Raw genomic sequence first — 18,690 nt, 5'->3', positions numbered from 1 at the left:
TCTGGACTGATGAGGTCTCTGGTCCTGCAGGCAGTCAGCAGGCAGCCTACAGAAGGATGAGGTCTCGAGTTGCAGGCAGTCAACAGGCAGCCTACAGACTGATGAGGTCTCGGGTCCTGCAGGCAGTCAGCAGGCAGCCTTCAGACTGATGAGGTCTCGGGGTCCTGCAGGCACACACCAGACAGCCTGCTGACTGTGAGGGTGTGTCAGTGCAAAGGCAGACCCTTTGCTGATGAAGTATTATGTAAGATCACTTAAGACCACAAACGTCCATCTTTTTACAAAGACTGAATAAAGATTGGGTTTCCTAGACGGACTTTGATCAGTGTTACGTTGACAGATGTTTATCTGAGATTTTGTGACGTGTGTCAATGAGTTCAGCATCATTTTTTTCAACAGGGAAATGTTGGCAACATTTTTCACTCAGTAATCTTTAGTATGACAGCTATTTAAACATAGTTGCCTGTACATTCATGGGCAAATTATAAACATCAAGTACTTATTTTGGCAGCTGGTTTTTCACATCACTATTTCTGCATTGAAGGCTTTTCTTGATGGAAAACATGCTTTTGCTATTAAGCTGCTTTCACACCAACAGCAGGGAAACGGAGTTGGCTGTGCTGTTAAGTTCATTGAAAGAGTTCAAAGTTGAATTTGTTTTATATTTGACCTTGATTGCAGATTATCTTTGTACGCACAACCAATGAGATAACTGCTGTTTGACACAGTCAATAATGTGAAGTAACCATAGAAACAAAACTAATTTGCTCTTTTAACCACAAGGCTCTGCGGTTAAAAGACCCTTGCGGTGGGCAAAGAGGAAATTGTCTATCATGTGAAGGCAGCTTTATCTTGACTAACAGGTCGTTCATCCAATCACCTGCAAACCATTTTCTTAATAGCTGTTTCCAATGATGGCTGCCGAGGTGGTTCAGGTTCACAACCTATTTGGGCTGTTGGGTTTTGGAGCCAAAGTGTCAGAACTGGAAATCCCTTGAGGTAGAGGGTTCTGGCTCTTGGATTTTAATTGACTGCTGAGGCCTCACAGGGGGAATAGGTTTACTTCCACGAAAACATTTGAAAGCACATTAGAGGTTATCACTTGATAGTTTACAGACACTATTTCACCTTCAATACTTTGGAATAATTGAGCAAATGAGTATGTGATATACTAGTTCATAATTTGCCTACACAAAAGATTACAAACATCAGAAAATGGAAAACCCCCAAAAGAATAATAGGGCCTCTATAAGTCATGGCTGTGTGCTTTGTCTCTACAGATCTACATATTTGAAAATAACATCTACTACCAATCAGATGTCAAGAGTAACTCCCTGAGGATAACATCTTCAGGGAAGGAAGGCATCATCTTCAACGGGATTGCTGACTGGCTCTATGAAGGTACATATCAACCTTTCCCCATACCTAATTATTCTTTCTAAAAGTGTTAACAGCCTTGGAGCGTGACCAGGGCCGGCCCTAGACATTTTGGTGCCCTAGGCGAGATTATGATTTGGTGCCCCGCCCCTCCAAGCAATACACAATAGAATATATAAAGAATAAATGAAAAATCTCTACAAAACACCAATACACTACAAAAACTGAAACGTATTGACATGTTGGTAATATACATAAAGAAGGTTTCAAATGTATTCATTATTGTATGAACATGTTTTAATTGGGGGGTCGTCACATCCTCTAGGGGGGTCCGGGGGTATACCCCCCCGAAATATATATTTTTTTAACATTTTAAAGTAAAATGCTTCAATCTGGTGTACTTTGAGCAGAATTACTAGAGACTAGATCTAGGGGGTAAAACTCTAAAACACCCATATGAAAAAGATCGGTTTGCATTTTAATAATCAAATAAGTATGTGAACATAACCAATAACCCACAGCCAATAAAAAATAAATGTAACGTATTTTATTTTTTGTTGTTCATTCATATCTTATTTTATCTAGTTAACATTTATTTATTCATGCATATTTTTTAATATCTCCAGTTTTAAACAATATTTTTTGGTTACTGTCCTATAGTATACATTGGAATTATTTCAAACCTGTTGTTATGTATCCTAATAATTATAAAGGTGTGCCTTGGAAATATTTGTTTACATCAATTGTGACCAAACCGTTTGAGACCCACTGAGATAACTTAGACTAAAGTGAACAATCTAAACACTCAAGAGTCCTTTACCTCACTGAGCTGTAGTTATCAGCCTCAATCCAACAACAATCCGCGGTACCGATGCAGGTACTCTCTCTCTCTCTTGCTCGCTCGGAGGATCGCTTGCAATTTGGCTGTGAGCCGCGGGCGCCTGATAAGTCGACATCCCCCACTCTCATCACTTACAGCGCACATCGTACTGGGCAAATGCAAAATGTTGCTGACCCGGGGTGCAAAGGGTGTTTACTTTATTCAATTATTAATGTAAACGTATTACATCAAGGGCAGAAAATTAGGCAGAATAAAAATATATTAATTTAATTTTTTCTTTATTATTATTATTTTTCTCCCATCGCAGCACCCCTCCAGATCTGGCGCCTTAGGTGACCGGCTAGTTCGCCAGTGCCTAGGGCCGGCCCTGGGCGTGACAAATAACAACACACAAAATGAAAAACACTCACCTGCAAATATGTTTCACATCAAGACTGACTGGCAGTAATGGGACAGTTGCAACACTTCAGAGAGGACATATTCTGCTGATGTTCAGGTGTATATCAGTATGTAGTGTCTCTACTTTAAAGAGTCCTCTCCTGCTGATGTTCAGGTGTATATCAGTATGTAGTGTCTCTACTTTAAAGAGTCCTCTTCTGCTGATGTTCAGGGGCCGTATTCACAAAGGATCTTAGGGCTAAAAGTAGCTCCTAACTGGCGAATTTGACGCGCCGTTGCTATGGATTACGTCGATTCTCGTGCATGAGTTTAGAAGCGGTCAGTACGGTGATTGGTTGTTCAGAGCAGGCGGTCTCGGTGAAACTCATCCGCAACATCCCACAAACGAGCCCACTAAATCACCGAAAAACAAGGAAATAGCCTAGGCTAGAAATGTATTCCTATCAAATAGTTATGGACAGTGCAGTTAGCAGAATACACGCATGATGACAAGTTTGTGCAGACCACGATAATGACGTTGTATATGCACGTTAAAGAGAGAGAGCAAACAATAAAAATACGTAAATTGCATTAAATTAAGGAGGCAATTAAAAGCACCCTGCAAACTATTATCCAATGAGCATATTTCCAGCACCAAACACTTTCAATATCAGCCCATACCGCCGTTCAAGTCCCCCTATCATGATGAATGAAAACAATCTGCGTGTTGATGGAATGTACTTTCTTTCTATTGACGAACACATCCTCATCTTTTGATGGCGCAATTATTTTTATATGCGTCCCGTCAATAGCACCGACCACACCGGGCATACCTGCAATTGCCATGAAGTTGGCTTTGATCCTGTGTAGTTGTTGATTGTCCAAAGGAAACCGGATAAACTGTTGGATGATATGTGGTCTAGAGAGCGCGTTGATGGTTTGGTTTATGGCACGGCTGACTGATGGTTGCGATATTCCTAAATCGTCGGCATTGCAAAGTTGCATTTCCCTGTTGCTAAATATCGTAGTGTTGCCAAACATTTTATTTCCGGACTAATCGGGTTATTCCTGTTAGTCGGGGATGTTATTGCATCCCGCACTAATTCCACAACATGTTTGATACCCTCACGATTTAGCCTATATCTCTTGATCAATTCACAGTCTTCCATTGTCTCCAAAACATTTCGTCTCGCAGCCATTTTCAGATTCTTTGTGAATAGGTCTTACTGAGTTAGGAGTCCTCTCGAGGACTTTTAAGCTCTCCTAAACTTAGGTGCTACTTTTAGGCCTAAAATACTTTGTGAATTGCTCTTTGTGAATAAAATTAGGAGTCCTACATTTAAGACTGACACGCCCATTATGTTTAGGATTTTCTCCTAAATTCGCCAGTTAGGAGCTACTTTTAGCCTTAAGATCCTTTGTGAATACGGCCCCAGGTGTATATCAGTATATATTGTCTCTACTTTAAAGAGTCCTCTCCTATTGATGTTCAGGTGTATATCAGTATGTAGTGTCTTTACTTTAAAGAGTCCTCTCCTACTGATTTTCAGGTGTATATCAGTATGTAGTGTCTCTACTTTAAAGAGTCCTCTCCTGCTGATGTTCAGGGGCCGTATTCACAAAGGATTTTATCTTACCGCTAGGAGTGCTCCTAACTTGCGCTAAAACATTTTACTTAGGAGTTTTTTCTTAGAAGTTATTCACAAAGCCGCTGAGACCTACTCATACTAAGGATAAATCACTAAGAGTGAAGTAAGAGTGACGCGCCGTTGCTATGGATTACGTCGATTTTTGTGCATGAGTTTAGAAGCGGTGATTGGTTGTTCAGAGCAGGCGGTCTCGGTGAAACTCATCTGCAACATCCCACAAACGAGCCCACTAAATCACCGAAAAACAAGGAAATAGCCTAGGCTAGAAATGTATTCCTATCAAATAGTTATGGACAGTGCAGTTAGCAGAATACATGCATGATGACAAGTCTGTGCAGACCACGATAATGACGTTGGATATGCACGTTAAAGAGAGAGAGCAAACAATACAAATACGTAAATTGCATTAAATCAAGGAGGCAATTAAAAGCACCCTGCAAACTATTATCCAATGAGCATATTTCCAGCACTTAAACACTTTCAATAACAGCCCATACCGCCGTTCAAGTCCCCCTATCATGATGAATGAAAACAATCTGCGTGTTGATGGAATGTACTTTCTTTCTATTGACGAACACGTCCTCATCTTTTGATGGCGCAATTATTTTTATGTGCGTCCCGTCAATAGCACCGACCGCACCGGGCATACCTGCAATTGCCATGAAGTTGGCTTTGATCCTGTGTAGTTGTTGATTGTCCAAAGGAAACCGGATAAACTGTTGGATGATATGTGGTCTAGAGAGCGCGTTGATGGTTTGGTTTATGGCACGGCTGACTGATGGTTGCAATATTCCTAAATCGTCGGCATTGCAAAGTTTCATTTTCCCTGTTGCTAAATATCGTAGTGTTGCCAAACATTTCATTTCTGGACTAATCGGGTTATTCCTGTTAGTCGGGGATGTTATTGCATCCCGCACTAATTCCACAACAAGTTTGATACCCTCACGATTTAGCCTATATCTCTTGATCAATTCACAGTCTTCCATTGTCTCCAAAACATTTCATCTCGCAGCGATTTTCAGATTCTTTGTGAATAGGTCTTACTGAGTTAGGAGTCCTCTCGAGGACTTTTAAGTTCTCCTAAACTTAGGTGCTACTTTTAAGCCTAAAATACTTTGTGAATTGCTCTTCGTGAATAAAATTAGGATTCCTAAATGTAAGACTGACACGCCCATTATGTTTAGGAGTTTCTCCTAAATTTGCCAGTTAGGAGCTACTTTTAGCCCTAAGATCCTTTGTGAATACGGCCCCAGGTGTATATCACTATGTAGTGTCTCTACATGTCTCCATGTTTTAATGTTCAAAAAGCACTTTATTTTTCTCATACTGCCTGTCTTTTCACCCTCTGTCTGAAACCAGAGCCCAGTCTGTTGTGATTGGTCAACTGCTTAGAGATGTCCCGCCCCCACGTACAATTTGTTGTAGTGCCAGCCAATAGAAGTGTTACTGTTACTCACACTTCTATCCTCTGGAAGGAACAAAGGGATTTCAGCCTTTGCAGACCATTTACATGCACAATAACCTAGCTGCGGGCTCAGGATTATGGAAACGGTGTTGCGTGTACCTGGATGATCCCGCCACAAGAGGACTTGGTTTAAAAAGACAAAAGCAATATTTAGCAGTCACAAAAAGAAAGTTGTAGCGATCTGGGGGAGGATGATGGAGGAGCCGGGGTTGATATACCGGGGGTTGATGACTGGATGGGGAGCAGGTGAGTTGGCAGAGAAGGGTAGGAACTGCAGCCAGGTGTGGGGGGGTCGAGCCAGGAGGGACAGCCATGGCTACGCCAACACAAACACACACAGAGAACACACACAGAGAACACACGCAGAGAACACACACAGAGAACACACACAGAGAACACACACAGAGAACACACACAGAGTGGGCTGCTGCAGAGCTGCAGCTGTCAGTATTTTTTCAAGTGATGTCTGTTACACGCAATGTGACAACAGTGCCTGACTTATTGATGAGCAAATAGATCATTTAAATAAGTTCCTTTGGTGTGTGAAGGCCTTAAAGGTAAAACTAATTAGAGCATGCAGCTCAGACCTGTTCCTGCTGTTTGTATAAACGTTCAGATGTCAGATCATGACGTGTTGTGGAACTGCGTTAGTGGTTGTGAAACATTGCGTATAAACAGATAATATCTAACTACATTTTTTATTGTTGGCAGACTGTCCCATAAAGCGTAAATATCCTCGTTGAGAGACATTACCTCATAAAAGGCAGAGATTAAATATTCATAATGTTTGTTCTGTTGCCGATATCTCCCCGCTGGGTGTGAGGAGACGCTTTATGTGCTTTAAGTAAACACACACTGTATGCACTCAGAGACTGGACATTTCTCAGGGGAAAAAGATATTATGTAAATCTTATAAAAAGGGAAGCCACCGCAGTGTTGTGTCTCGGCAGATCTGTTAGTATTATTTCTCTGTGAGTCTTTATTGTCAAATTCCGTGTCTGCCATTTCCTGTTTTACTTTGTCATTTGCCTTCTCATTTCAGGAAGTTCGAGTCCTACCTTGCCTGTTTGCCCACTGACCTGATTATCTGCCCCGCCCTTATTGTTTGCACCTGTGGAGTCCCTTGCTTTTGTATATATTCTGTGTGTTCCCTGTGCTCAGTGCCAGATCGTTTTGAACCCTGTGAATGGCTTACCTTGTGAATGGCTTACCTTGTTTAACACCTCAGTAAAAACCTTGTTATTGAATCATCTTTTGTCTGGAGTCGTGCATTTGGGTCCTATCAGTTTTGTGTGCCCCAGTCGTAACATTACGATCTGGCCAACAAATGGACTCAGCCGACTCTCAAACCCTGAGGGCAGCGCTCTGCTCTCAGGCTCAACGTCTGCGGCAGCAGGAGGAAGAAATGAAGGACATAAACCAGGGAGTAATGACCCTGACTAACAGCCAGAGTGAGTTTCGGGGCGCAGTTACAACGTAAATTAATCACCTGGCTGAACAGCTCCACAATGTACTCACACGGTTGGATAGTGTGCCCGCCGCTCCTTCCAACGTGGCTGCCCCAGCCCCAGAGCATACAGCTGTTGTTTCCATGCCAGCTTCCATGATTCGTCTTGCTCCCCCTGCGAAGTTTTCGGGCGAGTCTGCTAACTGCAGTCCTTTCCTAACGCAGTGTGACCTACATTTTACCTGCCAGCCTGCTGCCTTTCCCAGTGATCTAGCCAAGGTAGCGTTCATTGTGTCCCACCTCACGGGAAGAGCAGAAGCCTGGGCTATGGCGGAGTGGGCACGGAAGTCTCCGGTGTGTAATTCTCTCCAACTATTCACTGAGACTTTAAAGAAGATCTTTGACCGAACCACACCGGCGAGAGAAGCCGCCAGAGCCCTGACACAGATCTCCGAGCAGAATCAGAGTGTGTCTGGCTACGCCATTGATTTTCGTACTTTGGCCACGGACAGTGGTTGGAATGAAGATGCACTATATGACATGTTTTTCAGCGGACTCAGTGACTGTGTGCGGGATCTTCTTATTCCTCTTGATCTTCCGCCGGATTTGGACAGTATCGCCTTGGCTATATGCACAGACACTTGGCTGCAAGAGCGACGGAGGGAGAAAGCCAGGAAAGCGTGACCTCCTGCACGATCTCCACTACGACCCGGATTTCAGACCCACAATCCCTCCTCGACCGTGAAACCTGCTTTGTGGAACACAGAAGAGAAACCCATGCAGCTCGGAAGGGCCAGGCTGTCTCCAGAGGAAAAGCAGCGGCGTCTCCGGGAGCGTTTATGTTTCTACTGTGGGAAGCAGGGACATTTCCTGGGAGCCTGCCCGTTAAAAGACGGGGCTCACCAGTAAGACGGAGGGTGCTGGTGAGCCGATTGACAACCGCAAATTTCCCTTCACGATCCATGACCCAGGTTGAGGTTACTAATAAGGAGCACAGCATAGCATTGAAAGTACTTGTAGATTCAGGGGCTGACGCTAATCTTATGGACTGGGGGTTAGCTAAACGTTTGAAAATTGCCTCCGTGCCATTGACTCAGACACTTGAAGCTTGCGCTCTGGACGGTACTCTCATGTGCAAAGTAACTCATAAAACCATGCCTCTTAAAATAACCATTGATCATGAACACACGGAGCGTATGACTTTTCATCTGTTTGATTCTGCACAGCATGCAGTAATTCTGGGCTATCCCTGGTTGTGCAAACATAACCCTCACATTGATTGGCAGACTGGTAAAGTTTTGGTGTGGGGAAGCAAATGCTCTCATCCGTGTTTCAGGGGCAAAACTGCTGAAATTATTAGAGAGCCCATTATAGACAATGACAGGGAAGATAAAAATAATCAAGACTCAGACTTCCCTGACCTTTCAAACGTGCCCAGCTGCTACCGAGATCTCAAGGAGGTGTTCAATAAAACTAAAGCGACATCCCTTCCTCCTCATCGCACCTATGACTGCGCCTTCGATCTCCTGCCTGGGTCCCCCTTGCCCAGGGGAAGACTGTACTCTCTCTCAGCTCCAGAGAGAGAGTCTATGAGAGAGTACATAGACGGCTCTCTCAAAACGGGTCTCATTCGTCCCTCGTCATCTCCCGCCAGAGCTCGTTTTTTCTTTGTTGAGAAGAAAGATGGATCCCTGAGGCCCTGCATCGACTACAGCCCCCTAAATGACATAACTATCAAGAACAGGTACCCCCTCCCACTTATGACCTAAGCGTTTGAACTGTTGAAAGGTGCTAACGTTTTTTCAAAACTGGACCTAGGTAACGCTTACCACTTGGTAAGGATACGGGAGGGGGACGAGTGGAAGACTGGTTTCAACACTCCAAGCGGACATTATGAATACCTGGTAATGCCTTTTGGTTTAACAAACGCACCTGCCGCCTTTCAGGCCCTCATAAATGATGTGTTGAGGGAGTTTTTGAATCATTTTGTTTTTGTCTATCTTGATGATATTTAGATTTTTTGCCATGATGAAGATTCACACGTTTCACATGTTCGCCAAGTATTAAAAAAGTTGTTGGACAATAAACTTTATGTTAAGGCAGAAAAATGTGAGTTCCACGTCAGTTCCACTGCATTTCTGGGTTTCATCCTGGGTCCTGACCAAATAATGATGGATCCTGCTAAAGTGAGCGCTGTGGCTGATTGGCCCACACCCTCTTCCAGGAAAAAAATCCAACAGTTCCTTGGATTTGCTAACTTCTACAGGAAGTTTGTTTGGAATTGTAGTGCTATTGCCGCCCTCTGCAGGTAACACCACCATCCGCACTGTTGTGGACAGATTTACTAAAATGAATCACTTTATCCCCATGCCCAAATCTCCCTCTGCTAAAGAGACAGCAGAAGCGCTCTTGTCTCATGTGTTCAGGTTGCATGGATTTCCTCGAGACGTGGTGTCAGACCGTGGGCCGCAGTTTGTTTCCCAGTTTTGGAAGGAGTTCTGCAGCTTGATAGGAGCCACCCCAAGCCTCACATCTGGTTATCACCCACAGGCTAATGGTCAATCAGAAAGGATCAACCAGGAACTGGAGACGTGTTTACGGTGTCTGGTGTCCCAGAATCCCACAACTTGGAGCAAGCAGCTGATATGGGTGGAGTATGCCCACAACACCCAACCCACATCTGCCACGGGTCTCTCCCCTTTTCACTGCGCCTATGGTTACCAGCCTCCTCTTTTCCCAAAGGTAGAGAAGGAAGTGACTTTACCGTCAGCACATGCCCTGGTGAGGCGGTGTCGCAGAGTCTGGGCAGGAGCTCGCCAGGTTCTCCTGAAGAGTGCTGCTCGCATGAAGAGGGCAGCAGATCGACATCGTCGTCCGGCACCTGCCTACAGACCCGGGCAGAAGGTCTGGTTATCTACAAGAGACCTACCCCTATGTGTCGCCTCTAGGAAGCTGGCTCCGAGGTTTGTGGGTCCATTTCCCATAACTAAAGTCATTAACCCGGTGGCTGTTCGCCTGCGCCTGCCCAGGTCCTTGAGAGTCCACCCTACCTTTCATGTGGCCAAAATCAAACCGGTTCGGGAGAGTCGTTTGGTTCCTCCATCCAAGCTCCCTCCTCCCCCCCGGATGTTAGACGGCGGTATGATATACAACGTCAAGAAACTGCTAGCAGTCAGGAAGAGAGGACGGGGCCGACATTTTCTTGTGGACTGGAAAGGTTACGGTCCAGAACATCGGTCATGGGTACCAGCAAGTTTTGTTGTGGATCAGAAGCTGATAAAGGACTTTTTCAGGCTTAATCCACAGGAATCTGGGCCGTCTGGAGTCGACCGTAGAGGGGGGGGGTACTGTTGTGTCTCTGCAGATCTGTTAGTATTATTTCTCTGTGAGTCTTTATTGTCAAATTCCGTGTCTGCCATTTCCTGTTTTACTTTGTCATTTCCCTTCTCATTTCAGGTAGTTCGACTCCTACCTTGCCTGTTTGCCCACTGACCTGATTATCTGCCCCGCCCTTATTGTTTGCACCTATGGAGTCCCTTGCTTTTGTATATATTCTGTGTGTTCCCTGTGCTCAGTGCCAGATCGTTTTGAACCCTGTGAATGGCTTACCTTGTGAATGGCTTACCTTGTTTAACACCTCAGTAAAAACCTTGTTATTGAAACATCTTTTGTCTGGAGTCGTGCATTTGGGTCCTATCAGTTTTGTGTGCCCCAGTCGTAACACGCAGTAACTGTTGTTTTACCTTCCTTCTTTCCTTTAATGACTAATTATGTTTGTGAAGTGCGATAATGTTGCAATTAGTGATGATTGACCCTAAAATCAGAACTGAGTTGAACACCTCTTCAGGCATTGTTCTTTTCCACTACAGTTGGTTTGGTTTTGAGTCTGATTGTGTATTACCATTAAGGACAGCACATGTTCTATTGAATGACAATTAGTATACATGTAATTGGATTTGGAAATAATCTACTATAATTTGGAAAAATATACAACACATTCTGAAAGTGTGACTTTTTTACAAAAACTGTTCTGTTTTCAGTGTTGACACAGTTACCTCTTTTTTTTTTAATTTCATTTCATTTCATTTCAAACCTTTATTTAATCAGATTTGTCCCTTGAGATCATAGATCTCTTTTTAAAGTGCCCGTGAAGTGCATGTTTTTGCGCCAAAAAGAAATGGCAGTTTCATTCCTTCCATATCATTTTGCCTGATCATGGCTAAAATAATTTTTAATAATTTATTTATTTATAATTATTAATTGTAATAATAACGGCCTTCTGAGCCTACCGGAAGTTGCAGACGATAGCGGCTGTGACGTCACAAGATGGGCCCAGTTGTGATTGTAAACATGGCGGAGACTTTGGAAAGTGATACAAGTGCGAGAGCAATGATTGATTTTGACAGCTTTTCGGACAGGATAGATGAAGAAAGTGGCACAGAAGATGGAAGTGACGATGAGGAAGCGCAGGACATAATTGAACCCTACAGATTTGAGCCGTCAGGGACTTCAAGTGGGGAGGATGATGGCGACGACATGGACGATGGGGAAGACATTGACCGGCTACAGAACACTGAATGGTTAGCAGGTTAGCAGTGACTGTGCTGTCACTGTCGATTTGAAAATAGGGGGAGGGGGGGGGGGATTTGCCTTGTTTAAAATCTCTGCTTGGGCTCAGCCTCTGGGAAATAATTAGCTTATGTACATGTCATGTGCTAGAGTATTATTAAACTAGAATTAGAACTTTCTGGTCATCGAATTAAAACATACGCCAGGGTGACCAGCCCTGTTTTTCTGCAGTTTATGGGAATAATTACACCTATCAGATAATCAGGGGGCGAGAACAATAAATTATTTTCATGCGCACATAGTCTAACTTTATTGGATCTTCTGCATAAAATTCAACAATATACAGTTCCAAGTTCAAATTATAAAACAAACACCTCTTCTCGCTTCAAAGCACATCTCTATTGGTAGCCGGGCTAGCTCACACAGTCCAGAGACGGAACCAAGCTATCCAAGCTAACTTCGGTCGACGGGCGTTCGCCGGCTACTTCTATATATACTTCTGCAAGAAGACTGTTAATACTAACACACAGTGTTGCAATCTAGCTCGCCGTTTCTTTCTTCGGAATTAAAGGTAAGGTTTTGATTTTTCAAGCTGGTAACACACCTGTTACTAGCTTGCCTTTCCTCACTACCGACACCAAGGAAGTGGGGACGGTTTTTTCTTTTTCTCTCTCACACCAGAGGAGGGGAAGATAAAAAGGGTATTAACACACCAGTTAATATTCTTTGAGAATACAATTCTACACTGTCGTTTTTTCTCCAGATTAACGACAGTTGGGGAAGGATTTTTTCTCAGCAACGTACCTGTTACGAGCGGGTCCTCTCAAACGAGATGGACGCTTCTCTCCCTCACACCAGAGGAGTCAGGGACTCGGAGGCTCGGCTCTGCGGCTGCGGGTTGAAGATATCAGGCACAGACTCACACCAGGTCTGCTCGTCCTGCCTTGGGCTGGAACACGCCCAGGAGGCTATCGACAACCCCGGCTCGTGCGGGCATTGTGCCCGCTTCACCATCAAGAGCCTCCGCCGACTCTCCCTCTCCTTATTTTTGAAACAGCTAACCTCCGTTAGCTCCGAGCTAGCACCAGATGCTAACAACAACCCTGTAACTCTCTCAGTCTCTCTTTCTCTCTCTCTCTCTCTCTCGAATCGACCAGTGGCCTTTATTTGTCATGAACAATCAACGAATCTACGAAACAATGACACCAGCCAGGCTCACCTTCATCTTTTGGGAACAGAAACATCGCCACTTTGGCAGACTTGACATTACTACAGCCAGCGGCAATGCATCGCTTCCCGTGTGTTTTTCCTCCCGTTTTCTTCACTCCATTGTCAGGTTTTCTCGATTGGCAATCACTTCCAGTCGACTTCGACACACTTTCCAGTAAAATACTCGCTCAAAAACTTTGATAAATTTGACTTTGAAACAGAGAAACAATAAACTGTGATGAATGTAAACACTTCGGCGGCGATCATCTCGTGACGTCACGCAGCAGATCGCAAGCCACGCCCACGAAGGCGGAGGTCAACTGCGGATTTCCAGGCGGCAAATTCAAAACTCGTCAAATTCATTGCTATTCCATATTAGCATAACAGATCATGCACAGGCGCACACTTCACTGGGTCTTTAAAGACAGTCTTTGCCCTTGGCACATCTAACAATACTACATCATGCAATCTCAGACAATTAATGAAATCTTCTTTTCCACCAATATGGGTAAAAAGTTGTTATGATCAATTACATTATGCAAAATAAATGTCCACGGTGTAATACATTTGGTTTACTTTACATTGTTTTATCAGGAACATTCCGATCAGAATCTTTAACATGTTCATATGAACACACAACTGATTTTAAACCATAGAGGACAAAGCTCAAAACTAATGACATCACACAATGAGTAAGTTCAGTAACAGGACATGTGCAGTCCAAACATCCTTAATCCAATTTGTATAATCTGTTATGCTTATCCAATTATTCTAATTAAGGTCATTGTGTAACTCATTAGGAACAGGGTCATTTCTGACTCAAAGTCTTTTACGCACTCTGAACATGTTTTTGGTTGGATGCCTGAAATAAGGTCTGTGGTTAACACGGGCTGTAGAGATTTTAAAGTTTTGTTCCACGACTTCAAAAACACAGAGCTTGATTTAGATGAAAACATGTAACCCATCCTGTGTCACTTGCTTCCAAACAGAGGAGATTCTTCAGACCCATGTGGCCCACTGGTGGTCCCCTGATGGAGAGAGGCTGGCCTTCCTGGTCCTCAATGACAGTCTGGTGCCCAACATGGCGCTGCCCCGCTTCACCGGCATGACATACCCCAAAGGGAAGCAGTACCCCTACCCCAAGGTAAACAGAAGACCTGTCATGATAGCTTTCAGAGTGGATACACTATCATTAGCCATGCTTTCAGGAAAATGTGAAAAACAAGGTATTGTTGTCATTTTCATTCACAATTTTGGGATATGTTTGCTTAATCAAGAATTAAATGATAACATTGCACTGCATACACAGTGGAGAAGCCCTAAAGCAGGGGTATTCAACTAAAATTCAACGAGGTCCAGTTAGAGAAAATGTCCGGAACATCAAAATGTCTAACTTGCTTCATGAATTAGTGTGATATATATTGAATTATAAAACGGACAAGTCAAAACAAGCAATCTGATTGGTTCTTAGCCGTGATATACTGAGCGTATACCACAGGTAGAATTGTAAATTACTTTTCACAACAGGTCAGTATCCCTCCGCGTCTGAGAAAAACAGTATACCGTTGGGCTGAAAAGCAATTCATACTGGAACAAGAAAGTAGCGGAGAAGTAACGGGGCAGAAGCCCTACTTTTTGACGCAGCGGTCCAGACATAGACATCAAACGGCAAAACATATTCAGTGTGCAGTTCCTTTGGCATTAGGGCAGGGATATCCAGATACTTTTGAAGGTTTAAGATAATGAATTGTGCTACTTTTAAAGCAAGCAACGATGTTTTCAAATCTGTAATCAAAGAGGTCCGCAAAAACGCTATCGACCAATCAGATTGCTTGATTTGACTTGTCAGTTTTATAAATATATTTAAATTTCTTCTGTTACGAAACAAACTTACAAAGCATAAAATGGAAACATTTAAGATTAACTTCGACCTCCGCGGGGGTCTTACTATAGTATGGAGGAGTGGATTGAGCAGTGCCTATCTCCAGAAAAAAAAGCACCTAAACTACGACATGCAGAGCTACGTGAAGAGCAGGTAGACCAACTGGAAAAGTACCACCATTCAAAAGCTTTCTGATGCGGGTCTTGAAACAAAGCAGAGAAATTATGACCGTTAGTGGCCACAGGTGCGAAAGCTCTCTCCAGAGCTACTGGAAGCCCAATCTCGGGGACCGGAGAAAGTGGAGCAATATTCTCGCCACGCCAAGCAACAGCCTAGAACAACCTCAACATATACAAGTGACCACGTAAGCCATGCTACTGATGCTGGACAGTTTTTCAGTGGATGCACAATAAACAGCAACATACACATTAATGTAAATAAACAGCCAAATAATGGATCAACGCTCTCTGTCTAATATGTTCGCTTGCGGTTAGTGTTGTTGCATAGCAACCACCTTGCACTATGTTTTGTGCAGAAGGCAACGGAGGGACTATTTTATTTTGAACATCATTATTTACTAATAAAAACTATTTAAATTAGAGTGTGTATTTTTTGGCTTTTGAATATGTGTGCATCTTAAAAGTGCTTAATTGTAGATAAATAAAATAAAGTGTAGCAGCAGCTTGAGTCTCCCTTTTTCTTTGTTAACCGTTTCACATCATGATTTAACAGTTTCAGACAATTATAGAACATTATCAGTCTTTACACATCATAACAATTGAACAGTTTTAAAGTTTCTCTTTCTTTCCCTCTTATATTGCAGACCCTCACTCACTTTGTTTTAATTCAGTGCGAGAATTGAGCTTGTCCTGCCAGTAGTTTGTAAATCTGGGCTGAAATGGTGTCAGGGCCATTCTCATACACATGCAGGTGCTCATTGGTTACAGTGATGCAAACACAGGTATGGTGAAAAAAGAGAGAACTAGAAAAAAAACTGCATAATATACCATCTGACAAAGGCCTGTGCTATAATGCTTCAATTAACTGGCTATTCTTTGTAATATACTCAGATCAATAGGAGACAGAGATGTTAAGTTTTAATCAAGGTTTTTTATTATTATTTACAGCAGGGGTGGGGAACCTTTTTCCTTTCAATTTTTACAACATCCTCCGTGGGTCGTACAAATTATTGAACTCAACCTCTGCTTAAAAAAACTAAAATCACAGCCCATTCATTTCGCCTTTCTTTCATGCTGTGCAAAGAAAAAGCAACCAATCCAGATATCTTACCATGACTCACGTATGCATGCATGTCCACGGTGTGTGGCATGATCACCAAAACAGAAAGATATAGACACAAGATGTGTGCAAATTTATTTAGTATCCTATCCATGTGAACATGATTTAAGTGTGGGGGGGGGGGACCTAACCTCCTCTAGGGGGGTCTGGGGGCATTCTCCCCCGGGAAGATTTTTTTTTAAATATTGAAGTTAAATGCATCAATCTGGTGTACTTTGAGAGCAAAATGAAGAGATCTATACATCTTTCAACACCCATATGAAACAGAACTGTAAGCAGATTTTTATTTTTGGATATTTTAAAAATCACTCCCCTTTTAAACTCTATTCTTGTTATTTGTAACAACTTTTTTGTTACTGTCATATAGCATTTTATAGGTCTACCTGTTTTTCATTTAGTCTCATTAATAACTATAATGATCATATCAAGGTGTGCCTTAACCTCACTGAGCTGAGGTTATTTGAGCCTCTCAGGAGAGAGCTCTCTTCCACCTGGTTGTAGAAAAGCTCTTTAAATTCGTTAGCATAGCTAGCTAACCAGATGCTAATAACAACAGATCGCCACTGTGCTTACAACTAAAGACACAGCCACGCAAACACTGCGGTATGTCTACTGATCCTTATGGGTACTGCAATATTTGAAGGGATGGAGCGGCGCGCACGTTCCGTTGCTCTCTGTCAGCACTCCTTTCAGACGAGACATATACCACGTGTTGGAGCCAATTTGCTTTGAGTTGTGCACAGGGTTTGTCTGTGTGTGTGTGTGAACGCGTCATCGTCTAATCTGCGCACCTGGGAGCACGGGAGGTTTGTGGGCACAGGTGATCAGTTGGGATGAGAGGTTAGAGAGGATTGTTATGTGATTTTAGATAGGCCTTCGTAAAAGAACATTTTAACTTTGTATAAAGAAATAAAGCATTACAAATGACGTCATGGTGGACCTCATCCTTCACCACAACACGCGTTGGGAACTCTGACTGCTAACCTCCACGAGTGGCCTTTTTTGATGAGCGATCGCCGCTACACTTGTTGAAAAACACGCTCCAATGAATGAATCAAAGGATCTCGGATACGGAAGAAGGAGCTGCTGCGCTCCCACACAGCTCCAGATGATTGCTGACATGTGAACGCAGTGAAAGCCACGAGGAACTACGGTAGGATTGTTTAGAATTGTAACAAGCTGTGAAAGATCTTCTCAGATCAGGATAAAGGTAAATCCTGGGACAATTCTAAAATAAAACCTCCCGCAGCTGCTGCGTTACCGTCAAAATGAGAAAATGACACAGTGGGCTCGGTAAAAGACAGCCAAAACTCAATGTTAAAGCATTGGAATTAAAGATAGCATCAATTCAGCATGAAAGGAATTCAAGGATAAAGAAACTGCATAAATTAACAAAGGATGTTGAACAATTGATACTTTCAAGCCAAAATGTGCCCTGAGGTGGAATCCATGTGTGAAATGTTTGTGAAAACAATGATGGAATTAAATGAGTTGCATGAGTCACTGAAACCATTAATACCAGAGGATGAAGTTATAAAACAAAATGAATGGTTTGAAACACGAATGCACAGCAATCGAGAAATGATGAATAAAATGGAAAGGTGGTTGCAAACTACAAAGGAGCAATTTACACATGCAATTGATGATGATGTGGTAAATGTCAATGCTGCAACCAAAACTAATGTGGTTATTGATGATATCTGTCCAAATGACAGCATTTCTAATGTAACCGGAAGAACATGCTCATCAGTTGGCCGCTCCAGCCACAGGTCCAACATGTCATCCATCTCGTCTGCATGTATCAAGGCGGAGGCTGAAGCGGCTGCTCTCAGTGCTATGGCGGCTATCCTCAAAGAAAAACATGCACTGGAGTGTGAAGAGCTTAGCCTCGCAGCAGCCAGAAAGTGTGAAGAGGAGCAGATCAGACAACGCAAGGAGTAGCATGAATTGCAAAGTGGAATTGCTGCCTATACAGCAAAGGCCAATGTGCTCAGGTACAGAGGATCTGAGGTTCAAAGCTCAAGGGCTGATTCAAATGGAATGAATTCATATCTAGACAGAGCCAAAAGGAAAATCTCTCTTAGACCCTCTGCTACAGAATTCATCCCACAAGGTTCAGAATGTCAGTTCAACCCCTCACCAACAGGGGCCAGCAGAGCTGTAGTGTCAGTGGTACTGCAAGTTTGCATCCTTGTGCAGAGTGCACAAGGATGCAAACTTGCAGTACCATAATCCTGCAGAAGAGGATAAGAACTTTGCTCTGTCAATGGGTGCGCGCCCCAAAGATTCAAACCAGCAGTTGCATCATCCATCAGTAGGTGGCAAAACTCTATTGCCAATGGAGGCATTCACAGCCACAACAATACCAGAAGGAAATGGATCTAAAGCCTATGAACTCAATCCCACGTCATCTCAGATATGTCAGCAAACATTCTCTGCCACACAAGTCACTCATCATCTTGACACACATTTGGTGCAGGAAACCAACCGACATACGGGTTCAGTGCAAAGTAACGTGAATCAAGGCAACATTATCAACATCATGCAAAGGCAAAATGATATCACAGCTCTGTT

The 18,690-nt window shown here is 43.1% G+C and overlaps 1 protein-coding gene across 1 annotated transcript in view; it reads left to right on the top strand.

Annotated features, from left to right (window-relative positions):
* LOC307029645 (inactive dipeptidyl peptidase 10-like) overlaps positions 1-18,690 on the top strand; it is a 287,270-nt gene that overhangs the window by 234,545 nt on the left and 34,035 nt on the right. Inside the window, exons 8-9 of the mRNA XM_079665726.1 lie at positions 1,281-1,401; positions 13,925-14,079. Coding sequence (XP_079521852.1) covers positions 1,281-1,401; positions 13,925-14,079 — 276 coding nt within the window. The remainder of the gene's footprint in view (positions 1-1,280; positions 1,402-13,924; positions 14,080-18,690) is intronic.

The sequence above is a fragment of the Notothenia rossii genome (assembly GCF_949606895.1).
Source record: "Notothenia rossii genome assembly, chromosome: 2".
Lineage (NCBI taxonomy): Eukaryota > Metazoa > Chordata > Actinopteri > Perciformes > Nototheniidae > Notothenia > Notothenia rossii.
This window is presented reverse-complemented; position numbering and strand designations above follow the sequence as displayed.